At 42.8% G+C, this 24,951-nt stretch overlaps 1 protein-coding gene across 1 annotated transcript in view; it reads left to right on the top strand.

Moving 5' to 3' along the window:
* Positions 1 to 24,951, top strand: part of TXLNB (taxilin beta) — a 174,084-nt gene that overhangs the window by 92,298 nt on the left and 56,835 nt on the right. The window contains 2 exon segments of the mRNA XM_044289952.1: positions 11,365 to 11,559; positions 17,409 to 17,528. Coding sequence (XP_044145887.1) covers positions 11,365 to 11,559; positions 17,409 to 17,528 — 315 coding nt within the window.

The following is a 24,951-nucleotide window of genomic DNA, read 5'->3' as shown; positions in this document are numbered from 1 at the left end:
AAAAAAATTAACCAAAATCAATTGGAGAGAGGTTCCATAGCAGAGAATCTGGCTTCCCGTCACCCACCACTGGAACAGTCCATTCTCAGATATTTAGGCCCCGGCACCCAGGCAGAGGAGAGAGGTCCCGTAACAGAGAATCTGTCTTCATGTCAGCAGAGAATTAGTCTGCATGTCATAGCAGAGAATGAGGCTTCACGTCAGCCACCACTGCAACAGTCCATTGGCATATATTTAGGCCCAGCACACACACAGGCAGAGGAGAGAGGTCCCGTAACAGAGAATCTGGCTTCATGTCAGCAGAGAATCAGTCTGCATGTCATAGCAGAGAATCAGGCTTCACGTCAGCCACCACTGCAACAGTCCATTGTCATAAATTTAGGCCCAGCACCCAGGCAGAGGAGAGAGGTCCCGTAACAGAGAATCTGGCTTCATGTCAGCAGAGAATCAGTCTTCATATCATAGCAGAGAATCAGGCTTCACGTCACCCACCACTGTAAGAGTCAATTTTCATAAATTTAGGCCCAGAACCCAGGCAGAGGAGAAAGGTCCCGTAACAGACAATCTGGCTTCATGTCAGCAGAGAATCAGTCTTCATATCATAGCAGAGAATCAGGCTTCACGTCACCCACCACTGTAAGAGTCAATTTTCATAAATTTAGGCCCAGAACCCAGGCAGAGGAGAAAGGTCCCGTAACAGACAATCTGGCTTCATGTCAGCAGAGAATTAGTCTGCATGTCATAGCAGAGAATGAGGCTTCACGTCACCCACCACTGCAACAGTCCATTGGCATATATTCAGGCCTAGCACCCAGTCAGAGGAGAGAGGTCCCGTAACAGAGGATCTGGCTTCATGTCAGCAGAGAATCAGTCTGCATGTCATAGCAGAGAATCAGGCTTCACGTCAGCCACCACTGCAACAGTCCATTGTCATAAATTTAGGCCCAGCACCCAGGCAGAGGAGAGAGGTCCCGTAACAGAGGATCTGGCTTCATGTCAGCAGAGAATCAGTCTGCATGTCATAGCAGAGAATCAGGCTTCACGTCAGCCACCACTGCAACAGTCCATTGTCATAAATTTAGGCCCAGCACCCAGGCAGAGGAGAGAGGTCCCGTAACAGACAATCTGGCTTCATGTCAGCAGAGAATTAGTCTGCATGTCATAGCAGAGAATCAGGCTTCATGTCAGCCACCACTGCAACAGTCCATTGGCATATATTTAGGCCTAGCACACAGGCAGAGGAGAGGTTCATTCAACTTTGGGTAGCATCGCAATATAATGGTAAAATGAAAATAAAAATAGGATTGAATGAGGAAGTGCCCTGGAGTCCAATAATATATGGTTATGGGGAGGTAGTTAATGTCTAATCTGGACAAGGGACGGACAGGTCCTGTGGGATCCATGCCTGGTTCATTTTTATGAACGTCAGCTTGTCCACATTGGCTGTAGACAGGCGGCTGCGTTTGTCTGTAATGACGCCCCCTGCCGTGCTGAATACACGTTCAGACAAAACGCTGGCTGCCGGGCAGGCCAGCACCTCCAAGGCATAAAAGGCTAGCTCTGGCCACGTGGACAATTTAGAGACCCAGAAGTTGAATGGGGCCGAACCATCAGTCAGTACGTGGAGGGGTGTGCACACGTACTGTTCCACCATGTTAGTGAAATGTTGCCTCCTGCTAACACGTTGCGTATCAGGTGGTGGTGCAGTTAGCTGTGGCGTGTTGACAAAAGTTTTCCACATCTCTGCCATGCTAACCCTGCCCTCAGAGGAGCTGGCCGTGACACAGCTGCCTTGGCGACCTCTTGCTCCTCCTCTGCCTTGGCCTTGGGCTTCCACTTGTTCCCCTGTGACATTTGGGAATGCTCTCAGTAGCGCGTCTACCAACGTGCGCTTGTACTCGCGCATCTTCCTATCACGCTCCAGTGCAGGAAGTAAGGTGGGCACATTGTCTTTGTAGCGTGGATCCAGCAGGGTGGCAACCCAGTAGTCCGCACAGGTTAAAATGTGGGCAACTCTGCTGTCGTTGCGCAGGCACTGCAGCATGTAGTCGCTCATGTGTGCCAGGCTGCCCAGGGGTAAGGACAAGCTGTCCTCTGTGGGAGGCGTATCGTCATCGTCCTGCCTTTCCCCCCAGCCACGCACCAGTGATGGACCCGAGCTGCGTTGGGTGCCACCCCGCTGTGACCATGCTTCATCCTCATCCTCCTCCACCTCCTCCTCATCCTCGTCCTCCTCGTCCTCCAGTAGTGGGCCCTGGCTGGCCACATTTGTACCTGGCCTCTGCTGTTGCAAAAAACCTCCCTCTGAGTCACTTCGAAGAGACTGGCCTGAAAGTGCTAAAAATGACCCCTCTTCCTCATCCTCCTCCTCCTCCTCCTGGGCCACCTCCTGTTCCATCATCGCCCTAAGTGTTTTCTCAAGGAGACATAGAAGTGGTATTGTAACGCTGATAACGGTGTCATCGCCACTGGCCATGTTGGTGGAGTACTCGAAACAGCGCAACAGGGCACACAGGTCTCGCATGGAGGCCCAGTCATTGGTGGTGAAGTGGTGCTGTTCTGTAGTGCGACTGACCCGTGCGTGCTGCAGCTGAAACTCCACTATGGCCTGCTGCTGCTCGCACAGTCTGTCCAGCATGTGCAAGGTGGAGTTCCACCTGGTGGGCACGTCGCATATGAGGCGGTGAGCGGGAAGGCCGAAGTTACGCTGTAGCGCAGACAGGCGAGCAGCGGCAGGATGTGAACGCCGGAAGCGCGAACAGACGGCCCGCACTTTATGCAGCAGCTCTGACATGTCGGGGTAGTTGTGAATGAACTTCTGCACCACCAAATTCAGCACATGCGCCAAGCAAGGGATGTGCGTCAAATTGGCTAGTCCCAGAGCTGCAACGAGATTTCGCCCATTATCACACACCACCAGGCCGGGCTTGAGGCTCACCGGCAGCAACCACTCGTCGGTCTGTTGTTCAATACCCCGCCACAACTCCTGTGCGGTGTGGGGCCTGTCCCCCAAACATATGAGTTTCAGAATGGCCTGCTGACGTTTACCCCGGGCTGTGCTGAAGTTGGTGGTGAAGGTGTGTGGCTGACTGGATGAGCAGGTGGAAGAAGAGGAGGAGGAAGCCGAGAAGGAGGAGGTGGCAACAGGAGGCAAAGAATGTTGCCCTGCGATCCTTGGCGGCGGCAGGACGTGCGCCAAACAGCTCTCCGCCTGGGGCCCAGCTGCCACTACATTTACCCAGTGTGCAGTTAGGGAGATATAGCGTCCCTGGCCGTGCTTACTGGTCCACGTATCTGTGGTTAGGTGGACCTTGCTACAGATGGCGTTGCGCAGTGCACACTTGATTTTATGGGATACTTGGTTGTGCAGGGAAGGCACGGCTCTCTTGGAGAAGTAGTGCCGGCTGGGAACAACATACTGTGGGACAGCAAGCGACATGAGCTGTTTGAAGCTGTCTGTGTCCACCAGCCTAAATGACAGCATTTCATAGGCCAGTAGTTTAGAAATGCTGGCATTCAGGGCCAGGGATCGAGGGTGGCTAGGTGGGAATTTACGCTTTCTATCAAATGTTTGTGAGATGGAGAGCTGAACGCTGGCGTGTGACATGGTTGAGACGCTTGGTGACGGAGGTGGTGGTGGTGGTGTTGGTGGTACATCCCCTGTTTGCTGGGCGGCAGGTGCCAACGTTCCTCCAGAGGCGGAGGAAGAGGCCGAGGCGGCAGCAGCAGAATAGGCCGAGGCGGCAGCAGCAGAAGAGGTAGCAGGGGGAGCCTGAGTGACTTCCTTGGTTTTAAGGTGTTTACTCCACTGCAGTTCATGCTTTGCATGCAGGTGCCTGGTCATGCAGGTTGTGCTCAGGTTCAGAACGTTAATGCCTCGCTTCAGGCTCTGATGGCACAGCGTGCAAACCACTCGGGTCTTGTCGTCAGCACATTGTTTGAAGAAGTGCCATGCCAGGGAACTCCTTGAAGCTGCCTTTGGGGTGCTCGGTCCCAGATGGCGGCGGTCAGTAGCAGGCGGAGTCTCTTGGCGGCGGGTGTTCTGCTTTTGCCCACTGCTCCCTCTTTTGCTACGCTGTTGGCTCGGTCTCACCACTGCCTCTTCCTCCGAACTGTGAAAGTCAGTGGCACGACCTTCATTCCATGTGGGGTCTAGGACCTCATCGTCCCCTGCATCGTCTTCCACCCAGTCTTGATCCCTGACCTCCTGTTCAGTCTGCACACTGCAGAAAGACGCAGCAGTTGGCACCTGTGTTTCGTCATCATCAGAGACATGCTGAGGTGGTATTCCCATGTCCTCATCATCAGGAAACATAAGTGGTTGTGCGTCAGTGCATTCTATGTCTTTCACCGCTGGGGAAGGGCTAGGTGGATGCCCTTGGGAAACCCTGCCAGCGGAGTCTTCAAACAGCATAAGAGACTGCTGCATAACTTGAGGCTGAGACAGTTTCCCTGGTATGCATGGGGGTGATGTGACAGACTGATGGGGTTGGTTTTCAGGCGCCATCTGTGCGCTTTCTGCAGAAGACTGGGTGGGAGATAATGTGAACGTGCTGGATCCACTGTCGGCCACCCAATTGACTAATGCCTGTACCTGCTCAGGCCTTACCATCCTTAGAACGGCATTGGGCCCCACCATATATCGCTGTAAATTCTGGCGGCTACTGGGACCTGAGGTAGTTGGTACACTAGGACGTGTGGATGTGGCAGAACGGCCACGTCCTCTCCCAGCACCAGAGGGTCCACTAACACCACCACGACCATGTCCACGTCCGCGTCCCTTACTAGATGTTTTTCTCATTGTTATGGTTCACCACAACAACAAATATATTATTTGGCCCAATGTATTGTATTCAAATTCAGCGGGATATAAATTTGAGGCCTAGTATTTAGGCGCTGGGTGACCGGTATGGATTTAGTGACAGAATTAGACTTGGAAATGCACAGAAGCGTGTGTGTGAAGTTATTCTGAATGACCCAATGTGCACCTTCAATATTATATACCCTTTTAGGGATAGATTTCAAATAGCTCTGATATAGCAGAAACCACTAAATTATGAAATTGCTAAATTGGGAATTGTACTTCAACCCAGAACAAAAAATGTGCTTTGACGGACACTAAATATCTTGCCCAGCAACAACAGTACAGCGGTGGGTAACGAGAGATTTAGAGGGATTTAAATTTGAGGCCTAGTATTTAGGCGCTGGGTCACCGGTATGGATTTAGTGACAGAATTAGACTTGGAAATGCACAGAAGCGTGTGTGTGAAGTTATTCTGAATGACCCTATGTGCACCTTCAATATTATATACCCTTTTAGGGATAGATTTCAAATAGCTCTGATATAGCAGAAACCACTAAATTATGAAATTGCTAAATTGGGAATTGTACTTCAACCCAGAACAAAAAATGTGCTTTGACGGACACTAAATATCTTGCCCAGCAACAACAGTACAGCGGTGGGTAACGAGAGATTTAGAGGGATTTAAATTTGAGGCCTAGTATTTAGGCGCTGGGTCACCGGTATGGATTTAGTGACAGAATTAGACTTGGAAATGCACAGAAGCGTGTGTGTGAAGTTATTCTGAATGACCCAATGTGCACCTTCAATATTATATACCCTTTTAGGGATAGATTTCAAATAGCTCTGATATAGCAGAAACCACTAAATTATGAAATTGCTAAATTGGGAATTGTACTTCAACCCAGAACAAAAAATGTGCTTTGACGGACACTAAATATCTTGCCCAGCAACAACAGTACAGCGGTGGGTAACGAGAGATTTAGAGGGATTTAAATTTGAGGCCTAGTATTTAGGCGCTGGGTCACCGGTATGGATTTAGTGACAGAATTAGACTTGGAAATGCACAGAAGCGTGTGTGTGAAGTTATTCTGAATGACCCTATGTGCACCTTCAATATTATATACCCTTTTAGGGATAGATTTCAAATAGCTCTGATATAGCAGAAACCACTAAATTATGAAATTGCTAAATTGGGAATTGTACTTCAACCCAGAACAAAAAATGTGCTTTGACGGACACTAAATATCTTGCCCAGCAACAACAGTACAGCGGTGGGTAACGAGAGATTTAGAGGGATTTAAATTTGAGGCCTAGTATTTAGGCGCTGGGTGACAGGTATGGGTTTAGTGACAGAATTAGACTTGGAAATACACAGTAGCGGGTGTGTGTGAAGTTATTCTGAATGACCCAATGTGCACCTTCAATATTATATACCCTTTTTGGGATAGATTTCAAATAGCTCTGATATAGCAGGAACCACTAAATTATGAAATTGCTAAATTGGGAATTGTATTTCAACCCAGAACAAGAAATGTGCTTGAACGGACACTAAATAACTCGCCCAGCTACAGCACTAGGGACAGATTTAGCTGGATATAAATTTGAGGCCTAGTATTTAGGCGCTGGGTGACCGGTATGGATTTAGTGACAGAATTAGACTGGGATATGGCCAAAAAATAAACAGACTATTGCTGGTTAAATGCACTTGGTGTGACAGCTTCACCCTGATGTAGGCTTTAGCCAAAAAACAACCACACCATTGAGGGTTAAATGCACTTGGTGACAGGCGCAGCTTGCCCCTGATTTTGTATATGGCCAAAAAATGAACAGACTATTGCTGGTTAAATGCACTTGGTGTGACAGCTTCACCCTGATGTAGGCTTTAGCCAAAAAACAACCACACCATTGAGGGTTAAATGCACTTGGTGACAGGCGCAGCTTGCCCCTGATTTTGTATATGGCCAAAAAATGAACAGACTATTGCTGGTTAAATGCACTTGGTGTCACAGCTTCACCCTGATGTAGGCTTTAGCCAAAAAACAACCACACCATTGAGGGTTAAATGCACTTGGTGACAGGCGCAGCTTGCCCCTGATTTTGTATATGGCCAAAAAATGAACAGACTATTGCTGGATAAATGCACTTGGTGTGACAGCTTCACCCTGATGTAGGCTTTAGCCAAAAAACAACCACACCATTGAGGGTTAAATGCACTTGGTCGCAGCTTGTGCTGGCGCACCACAAGACACAAAATGGCCGCCGATCACCCCAGAAAAATGAGACTGACAAACGGTCTGTGCAGCCTAAAAACAGTGAGCAATTGAGGATCAGCAGCTCAATGATCCACAGCTGCAGATCGATCAGTTAATCAAGTCCTTTGGAGGAGTTAATCTGCCTAATCTCGCCCTACTGTCGCAGCCGCAACCTCTCCCTACGCTAATCAGAGCAGAGTGACGGGCGGCGCTATGTGACTCCAGCTTAAATAGAGGCTGGGTCACATGGTGCTCTGGCCAATCACAGCCATGCCAATAGTAGGCATGGCTGTGATGGCCTCTTGGGGCAAGTAGTATGACGCTTGTTGATTGGCTGCTTTGCAGCCTTTCAAAAAGCGCCAAGAAAGCGTCACAAAAGCGCGAAGAAAGCGACGAACACCGAACCCGAACCCGGACTTTTACGAAAATGTCCGGGTTCGGGTCCGTGTCACGGACACCCCAAAATTCGGTACGAACCCGAACTATACAGTTCGAGTTCGCTCATCCCTAGTCATGACGCCAGCACCTTTGTGGTGCAAAATGTTGAGAGTGGTAGTGGTATGGAGTTAGAAGAATGAGGTAGGTTTCAATCCAACTAGAAACTTTACTATAACCAGGTTCTTGATAACATCCAGCAATAAAACAGTCTCTGATACACATGCAAGTTGATGTGATTAATCCCAGTAACAGGCTGTGCTGGTAATCTTGTGTCAGGTTAGGGTAGTTAGTTATGTACTCACTGATAAACAGCTCTTTGCCTTGCTTCAGTCTCAGTTGAGGCAGTTCAAGTCCTATTCTTCTACACACAAGCGATGCGACAGAAATCTTATCTGTCCTTGAAATAACGGTGAGGCTGCCAGAAGCTAATAACTCCTACACCTAAATACAAAGGAGCTAGAGCCTAGAAATACGGCTTTGTCCTTCCTTTGTCTTTATCCAACAATAAACTTGACCAAGATTCACTTGCTACTCCTGAGGAGTGGATGGTAGAATGGAGACTTTTCTTCTGCCTGACTTCCTGGCTTGATACTGAGATCAAATGATGGCTCCTCTGGGCCGTGGGGCCCAAGGGAGAGAGCTTTAGTGGAGAGGAGACCTCTCCTGCCTCCTCCACACTCCTATCCTCAACCACTACATCTTTCCAACTAAAACTCCCTTAGCTAGGCCTGAACTGTCCTATATATAAAGTGGTGCTACCCCATCTAGTGGTGGATGTATGTAATGCACCCGACAGCCTGGTAACAAGGGATTTCACACAGTAGAACATTACAGCATGATATTGCAGATGACAACAAAAAGCTTTTGCATTTCCCACATAAGCTAGTGGGCCGCTGCATAATCCCCCTGATTCGTTTGTATGGTGTGATTGTGATGTTTGGAAAGACAAAAGGGCTGTGCATTTTATTTTATTTGTTCCAAGGAGCATTGCACCATCAGTGGTCAACTGTGCCTGATAAATTTCAATCACGTTCATGGTGAAACAGGACACATCATGTGATAATAGTGAACACTTTCAGCGAAAACTAGCCCACACATTACCAAATACTGGACCTGGCCAATTACCACTTTTAGTTCAATAGGATCCTTATCTGAGATGCTGTCATCCAAGGCTCATATGAAGTTCATTTAGCATGGGTTCTATTTTTGTAAAATAAGATGTGTAGCAGTGTCTTCTTCAGACCATTCCACATAGTACACATGGAAAACATACAGGTTTAAAACAGACATTTGGCAGAAAAATTACGTATCAAATTAAAAATTTTGTAATTTGAAAGAAATTAGATTATGTTATATTAAGTTAGTACCATAAGCAATAACATTCAGCAACATTTTCAGAACTCTTTTTTATACTAATGGATTTTGACATGAAGGAAAACAGAGAATATCTGCATCTATTTTCAAGTATTTTCCTGTCAGTGACAATGTATGTAAAATAAATAAGACTCTGATGACAAGCAGCAAATATTTATATGATAATTACCCAAAAATACTTTTCATAGTTTGTCATGTTGTGAACAAAAACTAAAGATGGAAAACTGATTTCTGTCTTTAAAGAAAATGTGTCACCAAATTATATCTGCCTGTCAAAACCAGATAGCGACCATATCCTTTTTTTCTAATCTGTTATTTTCTGATTAAAGATTTATTTATTTTATTTTCTAAACATTAATATAGGGTCTGTCATTTTGCCTTAGCTGTTCCCTTATTGCAGTCACATGGGTCATAGACACAATGATCATTGTACAGAGGTCCTTGCACAAGGAAAGAATAGATAAACTTTGACAATCACGTATTGTGGATCCTATCTTGTCTATACACAGAGGGGATATCATTACAGCAGGCATAATGGCATTACCACAACTGGCACAAATGGCAATCGCGGTAATTAAAGCCTTTAGATGCTGTGATCTTACCTGAAAAAAACAGAAGCTCGTGCTTCTGGGCTTCTTACTGGCATCCAATGCGGCCAGTGAGGATGCCAGTAATTGATTTTAATACACTCAGACTCACTGAAGAGGCTAAGGGCATTGAATCTGCAATTCTTATATAAGAAATGAGCAATCCTGAGCAATAACTGTATTTAAAAAAATCCATGATTGTTCAGAATAAAAAAAAAATGTGGTTTTGTATGTTCAAACACAAGCTTCAAAATCATTACAAAAAAGTTTAAAAAATCTTAAAAAATATATAAAAATGTTAAAACATATAAAGGTTTATAATTTCTGTATGATAAAAATAAATAAATACATAAATAACAAGAAATGTAAACATCATGGGTATCACCGTGACCGAAAACGCCCGTACTATTGAAATAATAATATAATGTTTTTCCAAATACGGCAAATGGCGTAATGGAAAAAAGAGTCAAAATGGCCAATTTGCCATTTTATTTATTGCTTCTCTTACCCAAAAAATCGTAATAAAATGTGATCAAAAAGTTACACACACTCCAAAATTGTATCAATAAAAACTACAGATTGTCCCGCACACAGCTCAGTAGATATAACTATAAAAAAGTTATGGGGGTCAGAATATGGTGATGTAAAAACATTTGTTTTTTAAAGTTTACATTTATTTTTACACTATTTAGACATAAAAACCGATACATATGGGGTATCAATATAATCGTACTGACCCAGAAAATTAATGGCATGGGTCAAATTTGACGCAAACTGGACGCTGTGGGAACAAAAATCATAAAACGGTGGAGGAATTGAGTTATTTTTCCAATTCCACCCCATTTGGAATGTACTGCTTCCCACTACATTGTAAGCCATAATAAATGGTGGCACTAGAAAGTACAACTTGTCCTGCAAAAAATAAGCCCTCATACAGCTATGTGAACGGAAATATAAAAAAAGTTATGGCTCAAGTAAGATAGGAAAGAAAAATTAAAACGCAAAAATTAAAAAACCTCTGGTATCCTAAGGGTTAAAAAAATAGGTCATTTTCTGATAACACATTCCCTTTAATCATCAATTTCTCATCCTGCAATACACTGCCATACAATTCGATAGTAGCCATTAAAATACAAGTAGTTTGTATGAAGTTGAGCTTTATGATGCTTTTAGCTGATTCATTTTATTATTGGACATAATGGGAGGTTCACATTACTGCATCCCTTTACTTCCTCCCTGCTGCTGTCAGCGATAGAGAAATTGAATGTCTTACCCAAGCTGCATATGTTGAGTGAGCTTGCCATCTCATATTGTCTTATTACAGCATTAATTCATGCCGGTAGTATGTTCTGCATGCTGTAATAATAATGCAGGTAATTCAGGCAGGTAGTATGTTCTATGTGTAACTACAGGAATATACTAACAATAGGGAGGAGGAAATATAATATGAACTATCAGGACTGTAAGATCCAAGACTGGTAGCTGGATGTCAGCTCCACTGTATCAGTAACATGCAGACAATGATAACAACTTCATGTTAGTGAATTAGGAAGAAGGAGACATCTACAACACAAAGATGAGCTTTGAAGGGAAAGGCTTTACAAATCTCTGCACCTAGCAATCTTAGAGCACTGTGAAGTTTTAAGACAAATCTTTTTCCTTGAGAGAGGGCACACCTCTGCTGTAATACAAGTAAACAGCCTGATAGTATAAATGCATACACCAGCACACACTGTATATACACAGCAAGCATTGATGCAGACACATATTTACAAGCAAGTAAATTGGTGTCTAAGGGTGAAAACTACATTTTAATGACCAAATATAAATATTCGGCAATATACAATGACATCCAATTAAATGGAAATTCTTTCCAGCATGTTATATCACTTGTAAATGTTGCTTTTAGGAGGAGACCATTCAAAGAGTTCGCGAAGATGAAGAAAAACGGAAAGAAATCACTAACCATTTCCAGATAACACTGGCAGAAATCCAGAGTCAGATCGAGCAGCAGAGTGAGAGAAACACTGTGCTGTGCCAGGAAAATGCTGAGTTGGCAGAGAAACTCAAGAGCATTGTTGGCCAATATGAAGTCAGAGAAGAGGTAAGGTGGAACAGCTGCCCTAGCTGTCAATCTTCCTTGAAAACAAGCAAACCTGTAAAGGGAGGCAATAAAATGCTTTATAGTCCACATGGAGTTTTATATTAATATTGCCGGATTTATGAACACAACAGGTGCGCTATGCAATTATGCCAAACACCGCTAGTTGTGTAATAGAAATAAATGACTTCCATATGAAGAATATTAACTGAATGTTACTGGCTCACCGAACACAGTCTACTATGGATAAATGACAAGATTGCTAAATAATTGTTTATGTATATTACCCTATGGATGTCATTTGCTAGACATTACTTTTATTTATTGCATTTCAGAAATACTCTTTCCATATGGAAATAATCTAGCATTTAGTGAGGCTCTAGTGTGGATAGCATACCAACTAACTTGCTAGCCGTGACTGCAAATCCAAAGAGATTTTAATGAATTACCATCAACATTGGATAGATAATGTTTTAGAGTTGTTTTTCTTCTAAGCTATGCTAGAAAACACATTCATTACTACAGATGTGTCAACATCTCAGCTTTTATATATTTGAAAATGTAATAACCATTTGAAGAATGAAAGGGCCTTTCAGGAATACACTATACTTGAGATAGGCCATCAATGGGTGATCAGTGGAGGTCCAATCTTCAGGACACCCACCAATCAGCAGAAAAGGGGCTGAACTGCAGGTGACTAGAGCAGAGCTGTATAGCACCCCTATGGAGGAACTGTTGTGTCTATGGAAAGCAATGATGGGGTCTAATATGGGGGTTACTTACATAAATGTACAAATATATGCTTCAATAACTAACTATATCATGCTAATATGAATTTGTCACTAAAGTTATGTTACTAAGGGAAATTTTTACTTGCTCAAATTCTTGTTCATTTTTTCATCCACGAACACAATCTGAGAGGTGCTAAGATACAACTTACAGCCAAGCTCACACATACCTCCATAGTGAGATCACTCAGGTAGTGGGAGAGATGATAAGGCTGTAAGCCCCACCTATAACAGGCCTTGTTACACGGGCTACCAGGTGCAACAGAATGCTACCAGCAGTACGCAATGGCCCATTCTAAACATATCAAGAAAAATAACTGAAATAAAGTGGCCTATATGGGAGGAAATGCTCAAAACCCCCAAACACTGTGGCATGTTTATAACCGGGGGAGCAATTCCTCTGCATGTGATCCATTGCTAACAGCAATCCCCAGCAAAAATGCATACAATGGAGGATGTCGGCAGTGGATCACATGCACCACAAAAGCATCCTACACAAGATGGGATAATGTGTGGATGAGAATATGAAAATACTTAAATAACTGCGAAAGGTGCACCACAATGATATGCTACTGACAACACTGGCTAATCCCTCAAGCTTATGTGAAGAACTGAGACTTTAGCCAATGTATTCCAGTCAGGAACACATCGGAGCCCTTTTGCACCACCATCAAGGTATCTCAGTGTGGCATGGGTTCCTACCACTAGACTACCTACAGTGTGTGAACACGGTCTGAGAGGTGCTAAGATACAACTTACATCCAAGCTCCCACATACCTCTATAGTGAGATCACTCAGGCAGTGGGAGAGATGATAAGGCTGTAACCCCCACCTATAACAGGCCATGTGACGCAGGCTACCAGGTGCAACAGAATGCTACCAGCAGTACGCAATGGCACATTCTAAACATATCAAGAAAAATAACTGACATAAAGTGGCCTAAATGGGAGGAAATGCTCAGTTGCATATCATTGTGGTGCACCTTTCGCGGTGCTTTATGTATTTTTATATTTGCATACACACATTATCCCATCTTGTGTAGGATGCCATTGTGGTGCATGTGGTCAGCTGCCAACACCCTCCATTGTATGCATTTTTGCTGGGGATTGCCGTTAGCAACGGATCACATGCGGACGAATTGCTCGGCCAAGTTATAAACACGCCACAGTGTTTGGGGTTTGTGAGCTTTTCCTCCCATTTAGGCCACTTTATTTCAGTTATTTTTCGAGACAAGAAGAAAGCATATTTAGGTGACAGATCTCCTATAAGTAAAGATTGAGGAGGAGGATGGAAAATGCAAAACAACATTTGGGCTACTTCACAATCCGCTCTGTGTAAAATGTATTCTTGAAACGGACCCAAAGAGGGTTGTACTGCTCAACTACCTCGTAATACATAAACAAAAAAATCACAGAAAAAACTAAGATAAAAACATCCTGCACGATATGATACAAATTTGCGGATGTCCCTGGCCATATTATTGAAGAAAACCACAGAAACAAGATAATAATGCACTTATTAAAGCAGATGCAAGCACTATATATGGACTAAGTCCTCACCCTGATATGATAATGTCTGAGACACTTAGTCAATATATTTTGATCAAAACACATCTAAGCCCGCCACCAAGCGTCAAGGTGGTCTCAGGTCAGGCGGGTCCTACGCTAAACCTACCTAAGCCGTTGGGCTTCTATGTTCAGGAGCGCAGACCCCGCACATATGGTGTGCTGCTCTTAGTAACCTCCATGTGCATCAAGCAACCAATGGGAGGAGGAGCAAGCACAGCCATATGTACCACCTAATTAAGGCGCTCATTGGATAGAGGAGGGGGGCAAAAGTGCAGAGGAATGCTACTCCCAAGATACTAGGTGCGCATTCACACTTGAAGGTGCCACTCCCTCAAGCAAACACTACATAAACAAAAAAAATCACAGAAAAAACTAAGATAAAAACATCCTGCACGATATGATACAAATTTGCGGATGTCCCTGGCCATATTATTGAAGAAAACCACAGAAACAAGATAATAATGCACTTATTAAAGCAGATGCAAGCACTATATATGGACTAAGTCCTCACCCTGATATGATAATGTCTGAGACACTTAGTCAATATATTTTGATCAAAACACATCTAAGCCCGCCACCAAGCGTCAAGGTGGTCTCAGGTCAGGCGGGTCCTACGCTAAACCTACCTAAGCCGTTGGGCTTCTATGTTCAGGAGCGCAGACCCCGCACATATGGTGTGCTGCTCTTAGTAACCTCCATGTGCATCAAGCAACCAATGGGAGGAGGAGCAAGCACAGCCATATGTACCACCTAATTAAGGCGCTCATTGGATAGAGGAGGGGGGCAAAAGTGCAGAGGAATGCTACTCCCAAGATACTAGGTGCGCATTCACACTTGAAGGTGCCACTCCCTCAAGCAAACACTACATAAACAAAAAAATCACAGAAAAAACTAAGATAAAAACATCCTGCACGATATGATACAAATTTGCGGATGTCCCTGGCCATATTATTGAAGAAAACCACAGAAACAAGATAATAATGCACTTATTAAAGCAGATGCAAGCACTATATATGGACTAAGTCCTCACCCTGATATGATAATGTCTGAGACACTTAGTCAATATATTTTGATCAAAACACATCTAAGCCCGCCACCAAGTGTCAAGGTGGTTTTTTCTGTGATTTTTTTGTTTATGTAGTGTTTGCTTGAGGGAGTGGCACCTTCAAGTGTGAATGCGCACCTAGTATCTTGGGAGTAGCATTCCTCTGCACTTTTGCCCCCCTCCTCTATCCAATGAGCGCCTTAATTAGGTGGTACATATGGCTGTGCTTGCTCCTCCTCCCATTGGTTGCTTGATGCACATGGAGGTTACTAAGAGCAGCACACCATATGTGCGGGGTCTGCGCTCCTGAACATAGAAGCCCAACGGCTTAGGTAGGTTTAGCGTAGGACCCGCCTGACCTGAGACCACCTTGACGCTTGGTGGCGGGCTTAGATGTGTTTTGATCAAAATATATTGACTAAGTGTCTCAGACATTATCATATCAGGGTGAGGACTTAGTCCATATATAGTGCTTGCATCTGCTTTAATAAGTGCATTATTATCTTGTTTCTGTGGTTTTCTTCAATAATATGGCCAGGGACATCCGCAAATTTGTATCATATCGTGCAGGATGTTTTTATCTTAGTTTTTTCTGTGATTTTTTTGTTTATGTAGTGTTTGCTTGAGGGAGTGGCACCTTCAAGTGTGAATGCGCACCTAGTATCTTGGGAGTAGCATTCCTCTGCACTTTTGCCCCCCTCCTCTATCCAATGAGCGCCTTAATTAGGTGGTACATATGGCTGTGCTTGCTCCTCCTCCCATTGGTTGCTTGATGCACATGGAGGTTACTAAGAGCAGCACACCATATGTGCGGGGTCTGCGCTCCTGAACATAGAAGCCCAACGGCTTAGGTAGGTTTAGCGTAGGACCCGCCTGACCTGAGACCACCTTGACGCTTGGTGGCGGGCTTAGATGTGTTTTGATCAAAATATATTGACTAAGTGTCTCAGACATTATCATATCAGGGTGAGGACTTAGTCCATATATAGTGCTTGCATCTGCTTTAATAAGTGCATTATTATCTTGTTTCTGTGGTTTACCTCGTAATACACCCACAAGTGCAAAGATTCATATCTGGAATCTTACTAGTTGTGTAAGTTGTGAAAGACATCACAATCAAATGCATTATAGGGGTTGGCCACTTTCTGGCTACTTGTGACCAATGTGTAAAACAAGTGACTGTATGGCACTTACTATATTTCATAAGCCATGCTCCCTTGTTAGGCAAATCTTCTGTACTGTCCATAAAATGGCCTCTGATGGAGGGTCATGTGACCAGACACATGACTCACTCCCCCTTAGTCATACACCTGCACTAAATTCCCAATACTGCAAGAGCAGATGGCAGTCGCAGAGTATTTGAATGGAGGAGACATCACAGGTGATTTGCCTGGTTGACCCTCCATCAGCAGCCATTTTATGGACAGAAAGTCTATGTAGACAGCACAAAAGACATGGCAAACAAGGGGGCATACCTAATGAAATATAGAAAATGGGGCAGAGTTTCAACAAAGGCTATATTAGTAATAGCCATAAAATAATCTTACATACACGTTGATCAACAGTTAGGGATGAGCGAATCGGGTTCGGATTTCTGTATCCAAACCCGATTCTTTTAAAAACTATTACTGTATGGCTCCTCAGAGGCCTTTCTGAAGTTTCAGCAAATATCGCGAGACGTACTTCGTCTCACCTCTATCTTATGTGACTTCATTCATTTGCATAAATTACTGTATCAAACCATGACGCAGAACTCAGTTTTGCCCAGTTTTGCTTAATATTTTGATACAGTAACTTATGCGAATAAAATGAAGTGACTTATAATAGAGGTGAGACAAAGTAAGTCTCACTATATTTGTTGAAACTTTGGAAAGACCTTCGCAGAGACCAGACATTTTACAGTAGGACAGAGCTGATATTGTTAACAAAGTTTTCGGCAATCCGAAAATGATTCGCTCAACCCTATAAACAGTAACCAGAAATTGTCCAACCCCTTTAATTTAATACATCAACAGCATTTTTCTGGGCATGCCTTATCCTCAGATGGGATAATTTTATTTGGCAGCCACCTCTAAAGCCCACAATTTCCATTATATTGATATTGCCATCTGACAACCATAAATTGGACGAGATCTTTACTTCACAACTGCTTTCATTGAAGGGAATGGGACCAGTTTCAGCTCTAGCTCTGAAAGTACTCTGAAACAGCTGATCTGTGGGGGTGCAGGATGTTGGACCCCACTGTTCAGATATTGATGGCCTATCCTGAGAATACGCCATCAATATTAAAATCATGGAAAATCCCTTTAAGGTTCCTTGACACAATATATAGGACAGGAAAGATATCGGGTCCCAATCCATATAAAACAGAATTAGTTTTCCTGGAAGATGCTTTAATATTAGAAATCTTGCAGATAATTATAATCTTACAACTTTTTCATATTTTTAAAGCATTTGGATCAGATATTTAAACAACGGGAGCTCCAGCAGAAGTTGGTGGATGCCAGGCTAGAGCATGCCGAAGAACTGATGAAAGAAGCTGGGGAAAAACATAAGCGGGAGAAGGAATTTGTAAGTGACGTCCGTGTTTTTACATTAACCTCAAGAAAACAATTACCGTACTTGGGATCTACCTGGTCTACAATTTGTCCATCAATGCTTCCTTTTAAAGCTAAACATAAAAGATGAATAGAGCTACACCCACTGAGTGACCTACTGATCTCCTACTCCCTTTGTGTAAGTGTAGCTATGACTAGCAAAGATGAGGTTAACACTGCCGAATAGGCCCTCTTGTCCAATTCACAGGAGGACTGCTTCATTTACTGTACTTCAGGGTGTGCTTTGCTTAGGTACACTGTATTTTGGAGCTTGGTGTTCAGGCACTGCCAAAGTAAGAAAGTCTGAAGACATAAGCTACTTTACCTTTTATTGTAATGTGTAAAAAGCAATGCGTTTCTAGCGTTTTTACAAACCAAAACAACATAGAGACACATGGTCACAGGTCAAGGGTGTTCAGAGTCCGAGAAAGAATGCCACAGAGTTAACTTGCACAAAACACAGTAGGAAACAAAATCTATAAAACCTGTCAAGAAAATGTGAATAAGTAAAATAAATAAGCATCATCCTGTATGTAAAACAAATGAGATCAGCGCCGGAAGTATATCCCGAATTGCCTATAAATATGTATTAATATACTAAAGAACACCTAATGCTAGTTATAATCAATAAATATACTGTAAACTCAAAGGAAATAATTAATAAGAGAAGTGGTAGCCAACTGATAAAGCAGCTATGCAAACCCTCAATAGAGAGTGGCAGTGTTAACCCAGCTCCTCGTGCCTGCGATTCTGTTCCCCGCTCCTCCTCGCTGCTGCAGGCTCTGCTGACAGGCACGGGCAGCGGGGTTCTTAGCTGTGGTCTGCTCTCCTGCAGCCAGCATCTTCCTCCTGGCTCTGAGCAGAGCTTGCACTCTGGTTCAGAGTTCCTTGTGTATATTTAGGGTGTGTGCGAGCGTGTCTCTCGTACTTATGTGAAGCAGCATGCATATGCCTCCTATCTTCCCCAGCATATGGATGGTCTGTAGGAGGTATTTAAAGGTGCCTCCTTCTACAGGAAGGCACTTGAGCAACTTAGGTTCCTAGCTAGTCTAGTTTTCTGTTTGAGCTAAGGTGTTCTGTTGGTTCTTGTCATTCTGTGTACCGGACTTTGGATTACATTTTACGGACTTTGCCTGATTGCCTCCTGTCCTGACTTCGGCCTTCGTACGCTTCTGCCTGACTACACTTCTTTCTGATCGTATCCACTGGATGTATTGTGAGGTCAGTCTAGTGGGTTCACACACTGGTCCCGATTCCCTTGTGTTCCAATTCCCTTGCCAAGCACCTGGTACTCCACTCGGGAAAGTGTGGGTAACGTGTGAAGAACGAGGGGTTTGCTCAGACATCGCCCTCAGAGGGAAGCGGTCATAACAGGGAGGAAATTGATGAATGATTTGAGGAGGGTCAGAGAATATATTCTGAGGTATTAGTGAAGTGCCTAATATTGAAGGAATACCTGACAGTCTAAAATACTAAGGGAGACAGAATGAATGTAGAAACTGATAAAAGGGACAATAAGATACTAAAAATGGATAGATGCACTGTGGGACTAAATAAATTGTACATACTAAGGGCTGTATTAGGGTACTTTTACACTAGCGTTATTCTTTTCCGGCATTGAGTTCCATCCTAACTGATCAGTTTTATCCTAATGCAGTCTGAATGGAGAGCAAACCGTTCAGGATGCATCAGGATGTCTCCAGTTGAGTATTTTTGCCATTTCAAGACGGGGATAATACTGCTGCATGCTGCGGTTTTATCACCGTCCAAAAATACTGAACACTTGCCGGAAATACTGTCCGAAAATACTGAACACTTGCCGGAAATTTACATTAAAGTTACATTAATTTACATTGAAGTGTATTAGTGCCGGATCCGTCATTAAGTGTTCTGGCAAAACGGATCCAGCAAATAAAATTGCAAATAAAAAATGCAAATAAAATTTATACCAGATCTGTTTTTACGGGTGACACCGGAGAGACCAATCCGGCATTTCAATGCATTTGTCAGACGGATCCGCATCCAGATCCATCTGACAAATGCCATCAGTTTGCATACGTTTTGCCGGATCTGACAGGCAGTTCTGGTGATGGAATCGGCTGCTTGTTAGTAAAGGAGACCGCTGCAATTACATGCAGTGATCTCCTCCACGGTATTCGGAGGAGCGATCTCTAATGCTATCTCTTGTCCCCATTCAGAATTATTTTTTGCCAGCAGTAGAGCATCACTAGACAGCATAATCTGCTGCCAGCAAACAATGATTTTTTAGCTTGCATAAAAGATGCGATTGCTCTATGAACAAACGTTGCTAGGAATGCTTGCTAGCAATGATCCGGCCGACCCTCTGACAGTGTAACACAGGCCTAAGTCTTTTACATCACCACTTCTGTGATCTCATTCAAGCTATTGGGAACAACAGTAATCAGTTTAAAAATTGAGTATGTTTCCCATTTACTTACAGCACCAAATTTATAATGTTGCCTTTCTGGAAAAAATCAATGGGGAGAATAGAAAAGCAATTGAGATCACCATTGTGATTGCTGGTACACTGTTTAGAAACACTATGCAGAAGGAATTTTTTATTGCAGTTCGATCCATGTTTATTCAGACGCTTATGAAGTTCTTGAATGTTGCGCACTACATATTGTAGTCCCCGTGGAACTGATAATGTAAATCATAAATGCTGATGTGCAGGTGAGTCTGTATTTAAAGGATTCCTTTGTGACATTGGAGGAGAACGAAACTCTGTTGTGATGGATGATTTTACAGCAGAGACATCTTGTGGATCCGCATCTGTAGCTCCCTAGTCTAGATCCATTGACTTGGTCCAGTGGAGCAGGAGACGAGCGGGAGCCAGAATGGTCTTCCTGGATGGTGCGCTATGGGATGTCACTTAGGTCTAATGAGAATGGTTTGTTTTAAATATGGGCCCTGCAAAGAATATATTAGTGGTTCTCAAGAGATTTTCTCATGAGAGTGTGATGAAATTTACATCTGGATTTGTATTAGTTTCAAGAAATAATGCGAAGATGTCTGTGTCATAGAAGACAGACAATTCTCCTGGTTCAGATTTATGGTTTTCCTGTACGCACGGTTCACCAAAGGTTTTTCATAGTCTTTATCACTAAGTCTCTAGTTCAGCATTTTGGCTTATTCATGGAAGTCAGAATCTAGTATACAATTCTTCCTAACCCTCTTAAATTTACTTAAAGGGTTGTTTTTTTATCTACTTATTATTATGGCCCCTGGAAAAATCCAAGTAGATATTGACTTGTCAACTATTCATCCTTGAGCTGAAAGGTTTGGATTGGTTTTGTGTAGAATCCACTTGTTTTCCTTGATAATAAAATGATTTCATTTCCTGTTTCCTTGATGTCTCCTACATCCACAAGATCATTTTCAGCTCTTAAGAGACTGTAATTTATTTTAAGTATGGCACTAAATGGTTGACACAGTGCTCCAAATAACTTCAACGGTTGACACAGTGCTCTAAATAACTTCAATGGTTGACACAGTGCTCTAAATAACTTCAGTGGTTGACATGAGTCATGCTACCATCAACCCCAGCAGTGTACATAGAATAGAACAGAGTAGACCCTAATGCAAAGATCCAAATGGGTCCCCATTATATTGCCAGGTTTACCAACCAGGTCAGAAAGTTCTGGTATTTGTATCCCTCTTGACCTCCTTTCCATGACTATTGGGCCAAAACCTTCTTATTTGTAGCAATTAATTTACTCTACAAAAGCAGGTATCGCCACTGGTGACAAAAGAGATGGCACCAACCAGTGTTGGGCTCTCTCTTTCTAGGGACCTTTAGCCACTGCATGGTTTGCCTCAATGGTATGTCGAGCCCTGATCAAGTCTACTGCTGTCCTGACTGTGAAAACAGTAGTAGACTTGATCATGTATAGTGTGGAGGTGGGTTCGCAATTATACCTTGAAATTACATCACATTTGTAAATCCGCCAACATCAGACCGAATGAGTTATATCTGTGAGGTCATGCTCTAACTTACTGCTTACCTATGATGGGCCAACAAGATGTTAGCACTCACTGGTTCACTTATTGATATTACTGATATGGTATACATAGTACAACCATCACATGATGTATTTTCCAATCTTAACAAACTAAACTTCCATATGTATGAAGATTGCATTATAGAATAAAATAAGTGTGTTATTTCTATTTAGTAATTGAAGATAGCAACACTAGCAGCCCAAGATGATCATATTTTTATCCAGCTAGACACATCCCTCAGGCATTGCCATCTGTCTATACCAGCTATTCATATACTCTTCCTAAACAATTTGATTAAGGAGGCAGCTGTTCCACTTTCCTGTCTTTCTCTATTACTTGGCAGCTGCAACTTCTATTTATTATTGCTTAGTTTTACAATTCATACCCAGACGCTTATTAAAACATAATGTTCTTTTAGCTGAAGAGTTGTATCTATTGACCGCAATAACAACAAATCACAAGAAAACATACTTTCGTTAAAATATCTCTCGATATATATTTGCCAACGCAAAAATGTACTGATAGAAAAGACATATTTTGTAACGTAGTCATTTCATAAGAATTTCTGTTTTACTTCTGAGACCATGAATTGCAACTAATAGAGTACCTATGAGTGCAACTTTAGTATTCTATGTTGTACATGTACTGTACATTCACTAGACCGTAGACAAGTCTACATTTTTGATCAATGAAAATACCAGTGACACATCTAAAAAATATTTTTTGTGATCTTTATGGCATTTTTATATCACGGGTTGGAGCATAAATACTTGAGATGTTTTGTTTTTGTTATATATATATATATATATATATATATATATATTAGCAGAAGGACCCAGCTTCTCACGGCCCTATATTTCATCAATTTAATTTAATGTTTGTGTCTGTCGTTAAAGTATCCACTATAACAGTGACATCTACAGCACCCTCCCTTTAACACTAATCCCCCCCATAGTGCCCAGCCTCCTTAAAAAGTGATCTCCACAGCAATCCAGCCACTTAAATTTGACCTTTGTAAGCTGTGTACTGGGGTGGGCTCCCCAGGATACAGTGAAGTCACGAACGAGTAAAGCAACCCCAACAGCAGCTTTTGCCAAAACAGACTTTTACTTAAATGTGGCAATAAACACAACCACAAATGATAGGAACATACAATAAATTTACATACACCCAGTCCAAAGGCTGAGACACTTGTGCTGCACAGCATGGCGCCCTCCGATGGATGCAGGAGAAAATTGCAGTAATTTACCTACTGACGGGCACAACTAAACTGACACACCTTATCTGTTATTACCCTAAAAAAACAAGAACCACTGTATGGGTGTGTGGTATGGGCTAGCCTGCGGTGCAGCACAACAGCTTACAATCTTACAAAGCTCTACAGTATTCCCCCTCCCATAACTGGTCCTGTAGCACGTATCTGAGTATTTCTTCTGAGCAAAACGCCAGCCTGGCTTAAGCTTGTAGGAATTTTATCAGCTCTCCAATGCGAAATGTCACTTTAAGTTATGGAGTCCTTGTAGTGAACAGTAACAACACTTGTGGCCTGACACAAACAGAAACCCTAACTAGCTAACTGCAGGCCTGGTCTCAGTCTCTAGGTGCCAACACTGTAATGAGGTGCGTGCACGATCTTACTGACCCGGGTCTGCTCTGCATCCGCTGGTGACTCTGAACAGAACAAATGCCTCTCCAACAAGCATGCGGTACCGCAGTGTATGTAGCTTTGCTCCTCAGCTCTCATCAACGTTCCTGAAAGCAATTCTTGTTCCTCTGGACATGATCAGGGTCTTGAACATGATCAGCTTCACTTAGCTGCAGCTCTGGTCACTGAGGGATGCTCTTATACCTGGATGCCGTCGGAATCTCTGCTCACACAGTTCCTCAGCTTCCTCTAAGATGGCTGCTTCCTTTTCTTCCCCAGGCTCTGAAACTCCACCTCTCATGAATATGAAAATATATGCAGTCTGTTAGCTATGTTTTGGAAACAGCGGCATCTACAACAACGTTGGCTAAGCGTCACAATCGAAATTATATTAACTCACACATAAGCGGTCTTATACTAAGAATGTCCTTTGTTGCCTTTAGCAACCAATTAGAATTCATATTAACCCTTTCATGACCAAGGGTCATTGATGCCCCAGTGTCCAGGTCAAATTTAATCAATCTGACATGCGTCACTTTATATGGTAATAGCTTTGGAACACTTTTATTTATCCAAGCCATTCTGTTTTCTTGGGACACATTCTACTTCATGATAGTCATAAATTTGAGTCAATATATTCCACCTTTATTTATGAAAAAATCCCAAATTTACCAAAAAGTTTGAAAAATTCGCAATTTTCAAAATTTCAATTTCTCTGCTTTTAAAACAGAAAGTGATTCCTCATAAAACATTTATTACTTATCATTCCCCATATGTCTACTTTATGTTGGCATCATTTTGGAAATGTCATTTTATTTTTTTAGGACGTTAGAAGGCTTAGAAGTTTAGAAGCAATTCTTAAAATTTTTAAGAAAACATTTTTAAAACCCACTTTTTAAGGACCAGTTCAGATCTGAAGTCACTTTGTGGGGCTTACATAGTGGATACCCCCATAAACGACCCCATTATTGAAACTACAACCCTCAAGTTACTCAAAACTGATTTTACAAACTTTTCTAACCCTTTAGCTGTTCCACAAGAATTACATGGAGAATACATTTCTAAATTTCACTTTTTTGGCAGATTTTCAATTTTATTAAAAAAAATTCTTTAACACATTGAGGGTTAACAGGCAAACAAAACTCAATATTTATTACTCTGATTCTGCAGTTTACAGAAACACCCCACATGTGGCCGTAAACTGATATAAGGGCGCATGGCAGGGCGCAGAAGAAAAGGAGCGCCGTATGTTTTTTGGAAGGCCGTATGGTTTTTAGATGCCATGTCCCATTTAAAGCCCCCCTGATGCACCCCTACAGTAGAAACTCCCAAAAAGTGACCCTATTTTGGAAACTGGGTGATAAGGTGCCAGATTTATTGGTACTATTTTTGGGGGCATATGCCTTTTTATCGCTTGGTGTTTCACTTTTTGTGATGTAGCGCTTGGATTAAAGAACTGCCTGACATCTATACACGTGGTAGCTGCACGGGGTATGTGCAGCTATCACGTATATAGACGGATTGCGGTCGGGAAGGGGTTAATAACCTGTAGCAAAATAGAATCTAGGCTGTGATTTGTTGCTATATGCAACCTGATGAATATTCAGGCTAACTGCCATAACAGCCAACAGACAATGGCTTCTGTAGTTCAGTGGTTAGGTTACTAAGTGTATTTTTTTGGCAAATAATTGGAAAGCGTGGGGTAAAAATTTCCACTTAAAATCACAAA

This window comes from Bufo gargarizans, chromosome 4 (assembly GCF_014858855.1).
Source record: "Bufo gargarizans isolate SCDJY-AF-19 chromosome 4, ASM1485885v1, whole genome shotgun sequence".
Lineage (NCBI taxonomy): Eukaryota > Metazoa > Chordata > Amphibia > Anura > Bufonidae > Bufo > Bufo gargarizans.
The sequence above is the reverse complement of the archived record's forward strand: the minus strand, read 5'-3'. Positions and strand labels throughout refer to the sequence as shown.